Source organism: Solanum lycopersicum, chromosome 8 (assembly GCF_036512215.1).
Source record: "Solanum lycopersicum chromosome 8, SLM_r2.1".
Classification (NCBI taxonomy): Eukaryota; Viridiplantae; Streptophyta; class Magnoliopsida; order Solanales; family Solanaceae; genus Solanum; species Solanum lycopersicum.
The window spans coordinates 63,278,664-63,296,490 of NC_090807.1; the positions used below are offsets into that span (position 1 = coordinate 63,278,664).

The window sequence follows — 17,827 nt, forward strand, 5'->3', positions numbered from 1 at the left end:
TAAGCAAAGACTAAAATTGAGTCATTTGAATGAGTAAGGAGCAAATTTAGACATTGTAAACATGAACAATCTAATCCCAATACATGGAGGGGATTGTGTGTACGAAGACTTTTTGTAGAGAGAATAAGACCCTCGGCTCAAGTAGAAGAATCTTGGCAAAAAATTCAAATGTAAAGTAAAACACATCTTCGTCGATATGACGATATTTGAGGACATGAAAATATCCAAGATATAGGACACAACTACTTCCCTCAAAAGTTCATTTTCATCTTCTATTACATGATTCTATCAAGGGCTCCACACAATTGTCAGTAATCATGGTTTCAAGTCTTCAAAGCATGGACATGAAGAGAATCATCCTTCAAAATGTACTACAATTAACAAGAAGTGAAGATCCCGAAAACTGTGTTTTGTACATAAGACTCCACAAAGAGAAAAAGGCTTACAGAAGACACAAAATACTTCACACCAGACTAAATTACACAGACAAGCACAATCATCAGTCCTCCCAAATTTACAGAAGACCATATCATCACATTATGGTACAACCCTTCCTTTCCTCTTGCGGCTGTGCGGCAGTTGGCGGATATCTGTTCGACTCCGATGGGTTGTAAGTAAACTCTGATGTGTCAAGTCCATACTGGATTACAGCCATTCAAGAATTCAAGTCAGAAAATATTAAGTGCACTTAGGAGTTACGAGTACATAGACGAGATAAAAACCAAAACAATGTACTCAAACAAACCACCGAAACAATATTCTGTATGCTGTCACACGGAAAGATGGTCAAAAAAAGTTCTGGCTGATGCAAAGAAAAGGTCTTGCTGTGGCCGGATATTTTTATTAAAACTTGAGATAATAAAAAGAAAAAGCATCTATGAGAAATCCGTAAAAAGGTCGAAACAAATAGAACTGCAAATAGGCACAGATTACAAAAACCATCATGATGAGTTCATAGTAACTGAAAAAGATAGTGCAGTTAACGAGCAGTCAACCGAGAAGGTTAAACATCATGATCCATATCGACATGCAAATAAAGCAATCAACAGAAAGCAAACCTTTTCCCTCATACGTGTACTCCACGCATCATTTCTACTTGGACGATTATCAAGAGTAGCAGTAACAGGGACACCAGTTGCAGGATTTGCTGGTGGCCTATTGTTGATCAGTGGCTGTCGGATTTGTTGTCTGGGACCACCTATGTACTCATCATCACTATCATAGTCTGCTGGTCTGTTTGCTGCCCTTACTACGAGGGCCAATAAGAATATAAGAGCCTGCAACTCATGTAAACGGACGAAACTGAGAGACTCGGAGAAAATTAAGACAAACAATTTTCAGGTCAAAAAAAAAAAATTAAGACAGATCATTGAGACTCATACAGCGAACCCCTACTAGTTTGGGATTGACACTCGGTGTTATACTGGAACCGGAACGACAGAACAAATATTCAGGTCACATGTTCTCTGCTGTATCCACAAATATTTTACTGAATATGGTCAAGCCAGCAGTCAGCCCTGACTTCCACTAGGACCATGCCAACATCTCAAAGGCATAGTAAAAGGCCACGGCATATATAACTGGTCAGAGACATATATTGAACCAACAAGGATGAATTGATTATATTTACTACATTTTGCAAGAAAAAACAGCGATATCATAATGCAAGAGTATATTCACAACCACTTGGAACTGTGGAGATACACCTCTAAATAGGATCAATGGCTTGCAAAAAATCAGAAGTCATATAGCATAATAGAATTGAAGGTGAAAGAACATGGTGAGGAGGGCAAACAACAACCGAAGGCCTGTTGCATAACTTCGGTTTTTCACCTATAACCCAAAAAAACCATATATATCATTCTTAAGCTTACCTCGAATATAACAGCACCAAGGGCAACCCACTTAATAATCTTCCAGTGGTCATCCAGAAAGTCATAGATCGTTTCAAAGTTGCCCGTTTTATCCCTTGGAATTTCCTGACAAAGACTTTCATCACTTTTCTGACAACAAAGTATAGTATGAAAGTGAAGTCGTGAGTGAGAAAACACTTACATCTTTCCAGCTTTTATCAAAGAATATAAAACCAGCAGCACCTAGCTCTACCAAGATCAACAAGAAAATCAACATGGAGTACTGTTCCAAGTTAAGGTGTCAAACATGCTTCATAGAAGACTGAGAAGAGAAATCAGATGAAAACTCTAGTAAATTGGATCTTCTTGAATTCCACAATGCATATTGGAAATAGGGGTTCAGAAGAGTGTAGTGCAACAAGGCAGGAGGAGAAACTGAAGAATCAATTATTAGGAAATGTAATCCAATCCATATATTCTCCCCCTGATAAGACCCAGTCTGAATTAATCCCAATATGATCCAAGACTCATCCAGGTAAGATTTCACAAATCTGACTGAAAATGTTCCTATTGATCCACATCATATGTTACCTAACATCATGACGCCTATCATTTATGCATATTGACAAAAGAAGTATCTCTTCAAAAATATATTAAGTTCTCCACAAATATATACTGGGAAAATTACATTCTATATATACTACGAGAAAATAATTACACCACATAGCCCATATTTTGAGCTTGTTACCTGGTTTAACCCACATTTGTGTATAAACACCTCTCATACACTATTGTACACTTCTATACAAGGTTGATATATTAGGTATAATTCCCTCCCGGGCTCCCTCACGTAGTGTTGTATAGTATTGTATGTTGGACTACATGATGTAATATTTTATGTGGGCTGTATATTTTTTAAATTTTCCCATAAATAATAAATCAAGAAGACTGAACAAATGATAAGGATACACAACTCAGGCAGCAACCATTCCTTGTTGCCGCTCCAATACAACCACAGCAAGATACAACTACAAGAACTGCTCCAATACCAATAAACAAATATATGAACCTGCGACATAACAAATGGGTCAATGCTTCATTCCAATCCGACCAACTGAACATTGGAGCATGAAATTCAAACATGGGAAGACAGCAGAACACCAAATATGAGCCATCCCTTCCAGAAAAAACTTTATCCAAGCAATAAAAAGAAGAATAGTCCTGTCATCCTATAATCTTTACAAATCATGTAGTCAAGTTCTGAGAATTCACACCCACTGACCACTCAAAACTTGGAAAATATTATGAGACTCTGTTAATAATTCAATAATGGACAAGCTCAAACAGGTGAAGACCATATATAGTTCCTTTTTCTTATTTATACTTCCATGTTTCTTTAGCTCTACACCTAGGAAACATATGATTCAACCTTCGCATATACTTTCTTCATTAAAAAAATAACCAATGCAAGTTTTCTCAAAATTATCAGCGAGAAAAGTAAAACAGAAAGAATTGGCTATCATTTTTGAAGGATTGCAGCACAACTGATCAATCCTCCTCCCAAACGAGTAAACATTTAGGCCATCAATAATCCCAAAAGGGTCACGATTCGTTTAAAATAAATACTCATAACCAGAAAATATAGAAGTACTAATAAATTATAACTAAATATTGTTTCACATCCGTTTTCAGAAGTAAATTTTGACAATTCATTATACGACTTCTTCAACATAGTTCAGTTTTATAGTTGCTCCATAAATATAGAGGGCCATGCTACTTCATTGGGGGGGAAAGTCCCAATCATTTCCACAGAATGAACTTTAAATTCTCCAGCAGATAAAGCCAAAAATTCCCTACACCAAAACTGCCACTTCATATGTTAGAGATGTTGAATACTTACACACGAGAAGCACTGAAGCAGAGGAATCTATTTCCACTTTGTATACAGTAAAAAAAGGGCTATCATCAAAGCAGCGTTCAGATGTTGTCAAAGGTTTAGTTAGATTGGGACCATGACTAAAATGTTTAGAAATGCATGTAAAGAGAGATGGGAGAAATACGATTCAATCCCTTCTAGTGGTAAGGAAAATGCAGCATGGATCATTATGTCTATGGGATGAAGAAAGATGGAAATGGTGAGCCCGGAAGCAGCAGGGAGTGAGGCTAGTGGGTGAGGAATCAAGAGGATGTAATAGAATGAACTCTCAGTATTTTTAACTGGTTCAAGACTACTTTGGATTTTCAGAGATTTTAACTCAATAAGTTCCCTAGGGAAAAGAGATGGAATGTGATTCTTTATCTAGTGTAATAGTTCTTGGAGATTTTATTGATTATCCGTTGACTGATGATAAGTTCTCCAAATCAAGGAGTCAAAGTGAAGATCTAAACTAGACTTGTAGCTTCTTAGCATCCATCCCACAGGAAGAAATGACATTGCACATAAATCAAAACCATCAGCCCAAACTTGCATCAGATCATTCACCTTTCCTACAAGACACAACAAAACTAAGAAGACTACAAGCACCTTTCAGATTTGAGACTATGTGATTAAAAAAGACAGATTTTGGCAAATGGGTGAGACGGTGATGCAGTTACCAGATTCACAGGAATCCGTGGTTCAACCATATGAAGAAACAAATAAGAAATCTGAAAGGGGGATCTTAATCAATGAAATGAGGAAGTATTTGGAAGAATAGAAAAGTCGAGATGTCAGTTTTTTTTGTTTAAGTATCGAGATGTCAGAGTTGATGAACAAGTTGGGTGATAGAAAGAAGGGAACGGGGTTGGAAGTAGATGATCGAAAATGAGGAAACAGGAAATCAAGAGAGTTAGTTTTAATGGATATAGTGCAAGCAATTAGATAGAGACAAAAATCTAGGGTATACGTAGTTGAAGGAAGGGGATTGTGATACAAGTTCAACCACTGCAGGTTATAGTGAAAAAGGGGAGAAACTTCGTAGGAAAAACACAAAGTGGGAGAACCAGTTACAATTGAAAGGAAGGCAGTGAAAGATGCAAATATCAAGTTCTTTATGCAATTATCTGTTGTAGAGGCCTCGGCTTGGCAGGGTAGAATTAGCCAAACAGCAGAGAAGATGAAGGAATGATTGAAAAGAAAAAACTCGAAAAGGGAAGTGCAGTAAGCAGTTGAGAATTATACCTGAGATAAAGCACTAGAACCTAACAACTTAACTTTACACTTATTTCAACAGTGTTTGGACAAACTTGTGAGACAATTCAGGCTTTTCATGAGACTGAAATATTTGAGACCAGCACCTCCTTTCATATAGCAATCATACCAAGAAGGATGGTCCAGCAAGTACTAAGGACTACAAACATATTAGTCCAGTGAGAAGCATAGACTAGATTAATGTGAAGATACTTCTTAATTTAGTGGATGACATAGTGACCTCCAAGAACATATTAATGGAAAGCAAATTAATTATGGACACAACACTTATTTCATATTAGGTGTTGGACTCTAGAAGAAAGGAAGGAGCTGCAGGAATTTTGTACAAGTTACGATTACAAATGCTTACAATCATATTAATTGAAACTTTTGGACTACAATGATGCAATATGTGTTTGGAAAAACAAAGAGGAAATGAAAGGGTTTCGTGTATCACTGGTGAAATACTTAGTATTGGTAAACAGGTTTCCAACTGGTTTCTTTGCTGGCTCTAAAGAGTTGAAGGAAGGGATCCACTATCTCTCATACTATTCATTTCGGCCAGAGACGCACTAAGCAAGCTAAATGGATGGATGGAGCAGGCATCGCCACAGGGAAAATAAATTAGTAACACGAGTATCTATTGTAAGTTGAAGTACAATAGATACCTATTAGCAAATAACCTCTAAAGACACTAAATTTTTTGCCTTTATCCTTTTTAACTGTGACATTCCTCCAAAAAAACAAGAGCAAATACAGTCAGCAATACAACTTCACAATCATCTCAAAGACAACTTCAACAGAAGCGCATGAACAATCAAATAAAAAAACTATTAAAAGTGAAAAGGGTATTCATACCAAGGTTTTGGAAGTTTATCAAATATGTTTTCAGCCAACGATACAGCCATCAGCATTGGACGACCAAACTCTATCATGTCACCACTCATAGGTGGTGCAACTGGGTAATCATCTCCGGAGTGTGAATGATTTTTGTACTCAACAAATAGATAAATACCATACCCCACCATTGTCAAACCAACAAGGGTCAACAAAAAGTTCAAGAGCTTCAACAAGCACTCCCAAAACCCTTTGCACGCCATCTCTCTACAGTTCCTTCAGCAAACCCTCAACAACAACAGCTCCTTCCAAAAAATTTCAGCTAAATCATCAAATTTCCCAATTCCCTAAAATACCAACATACACAAAACAACTCATCAATACTTCAGTTTATCCAAAACATATAAAAGACTCAAACTTTAACACAAAACATACACAAACAAACACAATCCAATATGTGCATAATCCATTTGAGAAAAAAAAATACTCCATCCATAACATGAAAATATGAAAATTCTGATTATGGATGGATCTGGGAAAACAATTAAAAGGGGTTATAATTAACATGAAACTGAAACTATTGAAGCCAGAATCTTGAAATATAATCAACATATAATATAGAATTGGAACTATCAATAGAGCTTATCCAAAAAATGATTTAAAAATTGAATAATGGGTCAAAAAATTACTTACAAGAAAGGGCAGAATTAGCAGAAGATTTGAGATCGGAAATGGTGGAAGGTTCGAAGAAGATGAGAAGAGAGGTATATTTGGTTTGAGTAAGAGAAAAAGGAAAAAAGGTCGAGAAGGTTAGCTGGCTTGTCTGGTACCTGTGTTTTCGCAAAAATGGATTATGCTAGGGCACTCATATTTTTGCTATATCAACCTCTTCTTTTTTTATTTACTCGAAGTCGTGGTGAAATGATAAATATTTTTTAATTTTATTTATTAATTAAGTTGAGGTCTTGATTCTCATGTTTTTATTTGGATGATTGCTAGATATTGTCTTATAATTTATTTTGTATTGTGTTGTATTATTTTAAATGGAATTTTCGTATACAATCGCTCAAAATAACTTATTTATGTTTTAGTTCGCTAAGTACGATTTATAGTTACATGATTGGAAAAGGGAGGAGAGAGGCGAGTGAGAAAGTGGAGAGAAGCAAATTATATATATGTATATGTTGAATTATATGTCAAATATGTTGGGTTTTTTGTTTGCCCTAAATTTCTTACCATAAATAGGTTTTTCTTTTAGGAAAAAGTTTTTGATTGGCTAATTTTTTTCTGGTTGAAAAAGGTTTAAGACTCTATAAATAAAGGCATGTTCCTTCTAACTTAATCAATATTCACAATGTAGTCTTAAAGACTTTGAGAGTTTTAGTTAAGGGGGAAATTTATGGGTCACAAGCTTGATACGTTATCACTTGTGTGAACCTCCCATGTATTCCGAGTGAATTTGGTTGAGGTTATTTCTCTCTCTATTTTGTACTCTCATATTTATAGTGAATTGCTCATCTCCTTTGTAGACGTAGGTCGATTGACCGAACCACGTTAAATCTTTGTGTTTTTTGGTATATTTCTCGTTGTCTTCTTACTTGTGGTCTTTTAAGGTTTTGATTTGCTAGCTTTCGCGTTTACACCTGCTTATTTTCGTATCTAAAAAAAATAATTGTATGTATGAAACTAGTATGTACATGTATTTGTATATCTGGAGAGCGAGATTAAGAGAGGGATGAAAGAGGCAAGTGTGATTGGGAGAGAGAGGAGAGAGACTAATTGTATTTGTATATCTTTCATATAACTGTATGTATAAATGTACAATTTGTATTTGTATATGGATTAGCAACCTAATTACAACTAAAATTAAGTTGTGAGTCGTAATTAATTCAAACTATAGCTACATTAGCTAATTAACCTATATATGATTGTTTATCCGTATAATTTTCTCTTATTTTTATTTTAATAAATACAATATTTGGAGAGATTGTATCATTTTCTATTGGTACATAATGTCACATCAACAATTTGAAATATTAAAATAACTTATCACATCAAATCGATCGTTACATAAAATGAGGGGAAACTTTCACATGTAACAAATAAAAAATTCATATTTATATGTTATAACAAAGTTTGCATAATTGCGCTCCATAACAAATATAGAAACTGTATAATTCGCTATACATATACCGTTGAAGCAAATTGTATAAAATGAAGTGTATAAAACAAGAAAGAGAAAGACATTCGGGCAGAGAGCTGTATAAAAACGAAGTGTATAAAACGAATTGTATTACTATAAGTGTATCGAACAATTATATATAATTTGAATTTGTATAAAATGAGAAAGAGAGAAAGATAAAAGAGACTTGACAAGGAATATACAATTGAATCGAATTGTATAAAATGAGAAAGAGAGAAAGTAAATACATTTTGAAAATTGTATAAGACGAGAAAGAGAGAAGGGCAAAAGAAAGTGGGCAGAGGAGTATTTTTATTGTATAATTATAATTGTATAGGACGAAAATATATGTACGTGCATGTGTATATACAATTTTCTCACGCTTTATACAAACAGAAACGCAATTTATACATTTCGCTTCTGTTTGTACAAGTGAGAAAGGCGAGGGTGGCGAGCGAGATCTGGAAGAGGGGAGAGAGAGGAACAAAAATATATGTATTTATATAATTTTCTCTGCTTTATAGAATTAGAAATAATTTTTATACACTTATGTTTGTATAAAAAGTGAAGAAGCGAGCGAGAGATTGGAGGAGAGTAGTGAGCGAGATATATGGGAGAGAGGCGTCTGACAATTTTTTTGCAAACGTTTGCTATGGAGCACAAATCAAATCCTAGCTACTCCATTTATTTTAGGTTATTAGTTTGTTATTATATATGAAACGTTTTTTAATTACCTAATAATGAATTTATGTAATATGATACAATTAAATTTAAATAACAATAAAAAACAAACATGATATTTAAACTACCACTATAATCCAATACACAATGTGCTACAACCATCCTAACAAAGTGTGAGTTTATAGACATCTAATTATCTTTATTATTTTTTTCAAAAAAAAACCCTTTAAATTATGAAGTTTTGTTATGTAAATAAAATGATAAAGAAAGTGAATTTTGTAATGTTTTACTTACTTTTAATTTAAGATCACAAAATTTAAATATTTTATTTATTTTTTAAAATTTCTTAAATTCAAAAGTTTTATTTATTTATTTTAATTATTAGGTCTTTTTGAGTTGGCATTATTATTTGAAATGCCCCAATAAAAACTTTAAACACCACTGAACATGACTCTATTATTAATAGTACCCTAGACATAGCAAATAAAAGTGCATTGACTTTAAGCATTCACTAAAACCTTTTATAAAATAAACACTGCCGACTTATTCCTAATTTATTAAACTAATAAATAAAATAATGAAAATGATAATATGTATCTTACAATATAATAAATTGTATCCTGTATTATAAATGTCATAGTTTAAGTTTACTATGATATATAGTTGAAAATACTATCAAATTAAAGAGAAAATATTATCAGCTAATACATGTATTATTTATATTATTTGATATCTTGCATCGAATGACTCTTTTAGTTTACATATCTCATTCAGTATTATTAATATTTTAATATATTATATTCAATTGATATAATAATTTAAATAATTAATTTCAATATTATTAATATATCTTACTTTTTAGTAATAATATTTTTATAAATCCTATCAAACCGATTCATAATTTTGAGAGTAATAATATTAGTAATATAATGTGAAAAGTGATAAGTTAAAAAAATTGATAAGTTATTCGTTTATCATCAATTAGCGTTGTGTGGAGGGATAAATATTTTATCATCTTCGATTAAAGATTTTAGATTTGAGTTTTCTTAGATGTAAAGTCTCTCATATTAAAAAATATATGTACAACATAAATTCAAATTTAATCGAGCGAATTATCAAACCGTTTGTAAAGCAGTGAGTGACAAGCTGTACACTACAAAAGAAGTGGGGTACAACACCCACCGTCCTTGATTTATGACCCTAATTTAATGGGCAACAAACAACATTGAATATTGAATATAAATGGTTGTGTACTTAAAATTTTATCATAATATTGTGAATGCGAGATTATTTTCGAAAGAATTTCGATTCAAATAAAATAATTCGAAGCAATGTCAAAAAGGAATTATATGAAATAATAATGTATAAGATTTAGGAAGGATAAAATATATGCAGACTATTTGATGGAGATAAAAAGATTATTACCAAAAAATCTTCGATTAATTATATGAAATGATTATTATTTAATTAAAAATAATTTAATAAAAATAATTCTTATTTTTAGAAAAATAAGTAACTTTTTAAGCATAGAATGTGCATAAATAAAATTCATCGTATAATATAAATCGTAGAGAAGAATTAATTACTACTAAGATCAAGCTAAAGGACCCCATCGGTGGGTCAAGATTATAAAAATTTTATTGGCGGGGTGAGAATTTGAAATTAAAGTCAATTAAAAGATTGGATTTTTATTTTTATTTTTATTTTTTTTTAAAAAAAAACATTCTCAATCATTGAATAATTCCGACCATGTTATGACAATATTATCAATCTAAGCCAATAATATATGTTTCTTACAAAATATATAATCAATTAATATATCTACTTCATAGTGGACCAAACAATTTCCCTTTTTTTCTTCACTAGTGTTTGGCTCTCATCACTTGGCATATTCCACCAATTTCAAGAAACCATATCCACAAAAAAAATATATATATTTAAACATTTCATGAGGCGTGTTATTACTCTATTTTAATTTGTTTGTCTCATTTTGATTCGACACAAAATTAAAAATTGAATAAATTAATTTTGTCTGCTTATCAATCAGAAGGTATAATTGATGTGGTTGGTAGTAGAGATTGACCACAATGAAGGTAATGGATGAAAGTGAGGATAGAGGTAAAGGTGATGATCGAAGAATGTATGATAATAGTTGACGGCGATGCTAGTTGTGATGACAGAGTTTGTTGGTAATAGGAATTTTGACAATAATGGTGATTGAGGTGCGACAACTATAGAGACTGGGTGGTATAATAATGAGGAAGATAAGCGTGGTAACAACTGGCATTAGTAGTTAATAACTCTGGTAGTTGTGATGACAAATGTGATTGATGATAGAAGACGGTAATGATAGTTAAAAATAGTGGCGACGCTAGTGATGATTGTAACAACAAAGATGATTAGTGATAGTAACAGATGATCATGGATAGAGTTATGATGAATGCTATCCCCGTAAGAATACCACTTAATGTTACTAGGACTCGGTTCTAGATCAATAGATCTTAATGATTAAGATATATTCAAACCAATCAAGTGCTTAAATATTAATGAAAAAACAAATGCACTTGCATATAAATCATTCAAATTCAAACATTCATTAAGTGTTAATAAATGACGTCTAGTTCCTTTTTCAAATATCTTTTTGAAATTCAAATTCACCTCAACTTACAATTATCACATTTTGACTTGCAGTTATTAGTTCGGCAAAATTTAATAACTTCAACTCAAACCTTTTATTTGCATTGAAATTTTTACTATACATATGTAAAAATAATCTATTTAAAATTCGATAAACAAAAAGAATTTGGATTTATAACCCATAAACTAAGAATGGTTTATTCATTATTTTCCAAAGAAATTAATGGAGCACACTCATCGGCCCAAACATCTAAAATTGGGCCAACAAAAAAGGGAAAACCCATATTTGGGTCCATTATTTACAACAACTCGATTTTGACCGTCGAGTCAATGCCATACGCGTGGGTCACTCGGGTCACTGGGTAATGTCATGGTACATATGTCCATCAAGTAATTGGAGATTATTATTTTTTTTTGACATGCACCAACTATGGGACCCAAAAAAAATTAGAATGACATGTCATCTCATCTCCGACAACGGGAGTCGTTGATTTGTGAAGGAATGGTTGAGATCCCTTGTCTAGAAAGTTCGTCAAGAACGCTCTCCGTTGAAGGAGCTTTTAGGCCCAAAGGAAGTGGTAACCATGGTTTGGTTATTGCCTCTTTTACTACTTTATCAATCACCTCATCCGCCTGCACCACAACCAACAAAAAAAAAATTAAGAAAATAATTATTTTTTTCGCGATCTTAAAAATGTTCTAATTTTTATATCCGAAACATAAATTTTTTTTTACTCTATCAAGTTACTAGGAAACCAATAATAGCTTTAGAAAAGAATGTACTTGTGATAAAATGACTACAACCAGTCTTTGAACCAATGTGAGACAATCTAATAGTGACAACTAATTATACATAATGGTTAAACAATATATTCTTTTTTTCCCCTCACATCGTAGATAAATTAGCCATCTATGAGATTACACTGAGTATATTGTTGTATCATATGTAATTTAAATCCATTTTGGAGATGATTGGTAAAGTTTAACCCAGTACTTCCTTCATTACACTATTATCAAAAGAGTTCTAGGCCAAAGGATGTGTTCGATATGAAGGAAAATGTTCTCCACGAAAATGTTTTCGAGGAGGATAAGTGGTTTCTTGTTTATTTTTTTATGTTCGGTAAGTAAACAAAAACTATTATCCCAAGAGAATTTGTACATAATTTAGACAAATATTATGGAAGGGGATGGAGGCTACGAGGATGTGGTGAAGATGAATTGTGTTGGAGAGAGGAGAGGAGTTAGGACACGATCGATGTGGAATACAATCCTTGTTGAGACAATCTTACCGGGTGAAGATCAAACGACTTCTCTAGCATGCTATATCTGTTATGTGTTCCATGTGGCCGGTACACTCCAGCATTCTGCAGAATCCAATCGACGTGCCATTAAGAACTCAATACAAGAGTGCAAACTCATAAATTAGCTCAAGAACATTCCTAAACTGAACAGAAGTATCTAATGGGCGCGATAGTGCTAATGTATTCACCTGAGGATATGGTGGATATGATCCAAGCGACGGTGACATGATAGGGGAGCCCCATGTATCAGCATGCAGCTGCATTATTAGAAAACATAAGTTTTTTAGGCATGGTATTTCTTAGACCCATAGTATTTAACATAGGCATGTCAGGTGGTCAAGCTCAGAAGGTAATTAATAGTTCTGCGAAGGACGAAGAGTGTTTACCTCTGGACGAGGCGTCCAGTGCCAAGTCTCTGCAGGTTTCCATCCCGGATAGTAAGGTGAACCCCACACTTGTAAACCGTTCGGATAACTTGCTGGTGTTACCCAAGCAGGATAGAACTGACCACCTGGGGCAACATGATTAGAATGATATTGTGGGAATGTCATGATAGGTTTATGAGGATAGTAACTTCTTTGGACTGAATCTATTGGTTGCGGATTAGGCCATCTTCTTTCTACTTCCTTTGGCAAAATTTGCTTTCGATGCATTCTGTATTTCTGCTTGGAAATCGAAAGGCAATACTATGGTTAAGTGGAAAGATATGTCAACATTCAACTTTATTGTAGCACAACTGTTATACTACATCTCCTCGCAGGAAATGTGGTCAAGATTTAGTACTATCTTGTTTTCCGAAATGTTAGAAAGGATATGAAAGAGCAGAACTCACAAACCTGGAGATGGCTAGCTACGTTATGTCTCGTTAAGCCCTCTACTTTCATCAGGTCCAGTATTCGAGAAGGAATGGCTTGATCTATACCGAGTTGCTCTACTGCTTGAACAAACTTCTTGTGTAGTTCAGGTGTCCAATCTACCTGAATCCAAAGGAAAATATCAAACTTATTCCCCTGAAACATGTGATTCAAACTTCCGAGAATGAAGAATTATTTAACCTCCGGCCAGTCAACTATATTCAAGGCTGAAATGACCGACAAGTATAGCTTACGTACTATACTAATTACCATATGTCAGATTCATACACTGTTTGAGAAGTTCAAACTTCGAGATAACAAAATGAGCTCCGTATTCATCTTATAAGCAAAATCTTGAAAGCTCCACTACAATTAATAAATCATAGACAAAATGAAACTTGAAGAGGATGTTCAGTGATACCCATGAACTTCTCGAAGAACTTAACAGTTCATAAGGTTAAATTGATTAATGCAAGATGAGAAAGATACATGCAACTCCACATCTAATATCTGCATCTCATCCCTTTTTTTAAAAAAGAAGAGATAAATAACGAAAGATACATGACTGATGAGCTAGAGAAGCAATCAAGAAGCTTGTTTTAAGAATGCATGCGGATTTTATGCAACCAGTAAACAAAACATATTGATATTCTTGGACTTAAACATTATGGAAATTTGAAAGCATAATTACTGTCATTATTTTTCTACGAAAACCAGGCATCATTTCTTCCATCTTACCTTTATCTTCTTCCTATTGGATTTAGTCCCATTTGAACTATGAGGACCAGATGCTTTACTAGGTTCAGCAGAATGCATAATGCTATTGTCAGGGCAGTCGTTACTTCGTGAAGTGGTAGCGATATCAGTCTCCGTCTTTAGATCAGGAGATGAAACATTATCCTCTTTCAAAATAATATCTCCTTGCTGTACAGTAGGACTTGTTTGGACATTATTCTCAGCAAGTGAATTGTTATAAGTAGTTTCGACGGATTTAGTGTCAGCATCATGTTCCCCACTGTCTTGGTCAGTTGAGAAGATAGTATGATCATGGCAGTCACCATCATCGACGGATCGCACTCCTTGTTTCAATTGTGGGGTTGAGGGAGCAGGGTATTTATCACAGCCCGATGACTGTTCAGTATTGCTTTCCGCTACTGCAGTGGGAGGTTCTGTTCCATTTGAACTTTTGTCATCTGCTTCACCCATTTCTAGTTGTAACTGCAGCATCGAGAGGACAGAATCTTTTACCGGCTCAAGTGATTTGGACACATCCTTTCTAGTATTGAATGCCTGTTGCAACCAAATAAGATCAGGATTTCCTTTTCATATTATAGGAATACTGATTTGAAAGAACATAAGCTTATTGACTGAAGTCTCCGTTAGAAACCTTGTGAACTACATGCTGCCATATATTTTTGAGTTTATCATCTGACAATGGTTTCTGAAGGAACTCAACTGCGCCTAGCTGCAAAATATCGAACCACATTATTACCAGAAACAATTAGCATCAAATGAAAATATGAGCCCCAAGATCTCACCGCAATACATTTCATCATGGTACTAAGAGAATGTATATTTGATGTCACTGCACGAAGTAAACGAAGCTCTCTTAGACATGTTTAGCATTTAAAACATAGAAGACCACTTATTAAACGGTTCTTAACACAAACAAAAGGAATGAATGAAACCAAAGATCTAACTAGATAAAGCAAGGATTCATTTCCATCCAAACAAAGTTGGAACACAGGAAGTTCTTTTTTATGTTACAAGTTCAAAGACTTAAATATTCTAGCAATTCTAACTCCGCCAATGTTATCATATCTGCTTAAACCAAGTCTAGTTGCAATCGCATCACTTATTTTTTCGTATGTTTAGCACTCACTTATAGTTGGTAGATCTTTGGCACTTTCAAGAAACCGTAGAACCCCATCACTGTTGCCTGCACTTACCTGTGCCAATTAACAGACAAATTCATCAAGTTAGAATAACCTTTCGACCTGTGCTCATATTTTATTGATCGACTACTGTTATAGCTGCAGAAAGAACCCCAAAAATGAAACTAGTACCTCCACAATGGCAACATGAAAGCCCTCGGATTTGCTTGAGATTGCAGTCAAAGCTTCGCTCTCGTTGCAGAACGAGTAGACTGCAATTACATGGTGTGTTATAACACATGAAAACAATAATGACCTTTCGTGAAGATTCACGAAATGAAACAAATTCAAGACCTCTACAAGTGATGCAACAAATTTGTGACCAAAAAAACAAGCTAAGGACTGAGCAAAATGTCACCCTAATCATATATTAATAAGTTTGAAGCTTCAAAAGAACTACTTATATTCTGCTAGTCACATTACTTACAAAAGTGATTCCGAGCATTCAACAACCAGTAATTACCCCAAATTTTGAAACAACATACATAGATACTCCGTCCGTTTCAAAAAGAATGATTCTTTCTTTTATGACATCTTAATTTTCAACTTTTTCACATGATAATTGGTATGTTTAAGACTACAAGATAAAAGATCATTTTGATACATTTAACATAAGAGTTCTTTATTGTCTTAAACTCTGTATCAAGTCATACCAGCCAAACAAATTGAAACAAGTATAAACTTGCAAGAACCATAAAAAGAAAGTTGAAATTCTATACTGTAAAAGAGTATCTCTGCAGCACACCAAGAAAAAGTAAAAGTATGAATCTTGAATTACTTAAATGCTTTTCATCTTAAAATAGAACTATTTCCCCTTGGTAGTAAATGTAAAGTTCTTTCCACATATAAGGAGAAATCAACAAAGAAACAGACCAAGCAATGCACAATTAACTTGCAAAACCAAAACAAGGAACATAGAGGGTTAAACACTAGGTGCGAGTAAGTATTTTTCGACTATTTTACAACTACTTTACCTATGTAGTCCATTTTCTCAAGCCTTGATTTCATCTCAGCAGCAGAGTTGCTATCTTCATCAAGAAGTAGGACTTTAAGCCCCTTTGGGAAATCTTTCCAACCCAATAATTCATTCTCAATGCAAATCATTTCTAAAAAGGCATCCTTTTTAGTCCCTCCAACTCGGTCACTTTTTAATCAGTCATTAACTATTCAATCTGCACACCCAAAAATGAATTCCCCTCAGACATTAAAACAATATAATCCATGGTCTGCAGAGGGTAGAATGTACGCATACCTTGAACTAAAGAGGTTGTTTCCGATTTATGCTAAAAAAAAAACAATCTTTAGAAAAAAAATGTCATAGAATCAACAGAAAACCTAAAAAATACAAAATCATCTTCTTTTTCCAACAAACCTTATAAAGCTTGAATCTTTAACATCACATAACAAAAAAGGGAAGAGGTAAAGACTGTATTTTTATCTTAAAATAAGAAGAAGAAGAAAAAAAACATAAAAGCAACAAAAAATGAAAAACAGAAAACCCCATGTGAGAGATCTTCAACATATTAACACCAAAATGTGAAAACACCAACATCACAATTTCAAGAAAACCTTTAGTTTTCAAAATTAGGTGAAGAAAAAGCACAAGCAAGAAAGTTGTTAACTTTGTTCTTGTTCTAGATGCATGAACATGTAAAGAAGAATCACAGTGATACATGTAATGCATGTAAATTCAATAATAAATTAGTATATATTTTATATGTATACCCTGTATCTCTTGGGAAATGAAGAAGACTTAGCTCATCTGTTCTTGTTTTTTTTTCTTCTTTTAAGGGTCGTTTGTTGATTATAGTTAGGTGGGTCGAATGAAACAAGATAAAAGGGAAGGGGGGGTCAGGTAAGGGGTTTAGGGGAGACAGTGAGACTGTTGAAAACAGAGATAAGCAGAATTCAAGAAGAGAGAGGTTATTGGGGAAAAATAAATAGACTTATAATGTCGAATCAGGATCAACTAGGAGGCCGTGGAGTTCAACGTGCTTTTTAATTTGGTCTTACATGATATATATGTACGATAATTTTAATACACGAAAGTAGACATACGTCTTCTATCAGATAATACGTTTTTCATTTGATATCCTATATGTGTTATGTCACGTAAATTGTAGCTTGCAGGGCGTAGATATCAGCACAAGATACATTGATGTATAATGCTAATATACATCAATTTTTTATATTATTTTTCATATAGTGTTTTTAAATATTTTTATTTTCAATGATATTTCTCGTAACATAGCCACATATCTAATAAAATATTTTTATTTTTGTAATTTTTAATTTTTAAATACGAGGGTTTGTGACTGACCAACGTACGGACTACTCTACCACGTATATACAACATAGTTGGAAAGAATTTCTTCAAAT

General features: G+C 33.6%; 2 protein-coding genes across 5 annotated transcripts; both read right to left on the reverse strand.

Annotated features, from left to right (window-relative positions):
• Positions 1-354: 354 nt before the first annotated feature.
• LOC101262238 (tobamovirus multiplication protein 2A) lies at positions 355-6,772 on the reverse strand. Of its 3 annotated transcripts, none has more exons than XM_004245824.5 (7): positions 6,553-6,772; positions 5,881-6,206; positions 2,823-2,922; positions 2,056-2,136; positions 1,875-1,979; positions 1,059-1,277; positions 355-640 (listed from the first exon to the last, which is right to left on the reverse strand). In XM_004245824.5, the coding sequence occupies exons 2-7, from the start codon at positions 6,120-6,122 to the stop codon at positions 533-535; spliced, it is 855 nt and encodes a 284-aa protein (XP_004245872.1). In that variant the 5' UTR covers positions 6,123-6,206; positions 6,553-6,772; the 3' UTR covers positions 355-532. The 3 variants fall into 3 exon arrangements, with proteins under 3 accessions (XP_004245872.1, XP_069144671.1, XP_019070823.1); XM_069288570.1 differs by having other exon boundaries at positions 2,823-3,717; positions 6,553-6,707; XM_019215278.3 differs by lacking the exon at positions 6,553-6,772 and adding an exon at positions 6,295-6,552.
• Positions 6,773-11,545: 4,773 nt separating this feature from the next.
• On the reverse strand, positions 11,546-17,272 carry LOC101261945 (two-component response regulator-like APRR2). Of its 2 annotated transcripts, NM_001317085.1 has the most exons (13): positions 17,174-17,272; positions 16,701-16,731; positions 16,423-16,620; positions 15,581-15,660; positions 15,397-15,463; positions 15,053-15,099; positions 14,902-14,979; positions 14,253-14,804; positions 13,497-13,637; positions 13,047-13,322; positions 12,849-12,917; positions 12,649-12,723; positions 11,546-11,992 (listed from the first exon to the last, which is right to left on the reverse strand). In NM_001317085.1, the coding sequence occupies exons 3-13, from the start codon at positions 16,550-16,552 to the stop codon at positions 11,825-11,827; spliced, it is 1,683 nt and encodes a 560-aa protein (NP_001304014.1). In that variant the 5' UTR covers positions 16,553-16,620; positions 16,701-16,731; positions 17,174-17,272; the 3' UTR covers positions 11,546-11,824. The 2 variants fall into 2 exon arrangements, with proteins under 2 accessions (NP_001304014.1, NP_001266246.1); NM_001279317.2 differs by lacking the exon at positions 16,701-16,731.
• Between the last annotated feature and the right edge of the window lie 555 nt (positions 17,273-17,827).

Bases quoted from the DNA above. Each gene is read 5' to 3' on its own strand.
- LOC101261945 (NM_001279317.2), bottom strand. From the start codon at position 16,552: ATGATTTGCATTGAGAATGAATTATTGGGTTGGAAAGATTTCCCAAAG. The intron at 15,661-16,422 runs GTAAAGTAGTTG...ATGTAATTGCAG, and splicing joins TGAGAAAATGGACTACATAG to TCTACTCGTTCTGCAACGAG. The intron at 14,980-15,052 runs GTGAGATCTTGG...GATATTTTGCAG, and splicing joins CCATGATGAAATGTATTGCG to CTAGGCGCAGTTGAGTTCCT.
- LOC101262238 (XM_004245824.5), bottom strand. From the start codon at position 6,122: ATGGCGTGCAAAGGGTTTTGGGAGTGCTTGTTGAAGCTCTTGAACTTT. The intron at 2,923-5,880 runs GTATGAATACCC...GTTATGTCGCAG, and splicing joins GATAAACTTCCAAAACCTTG to GTTCATATATTTGTTTATTG. The intron at 2,137-2,822 runs GTATCCTTATCA...AACTTGGAACAG, and splicing joins ATGGTTGCTGCCTGAGTTGT to TACTCCATGTTGATTTTCTT.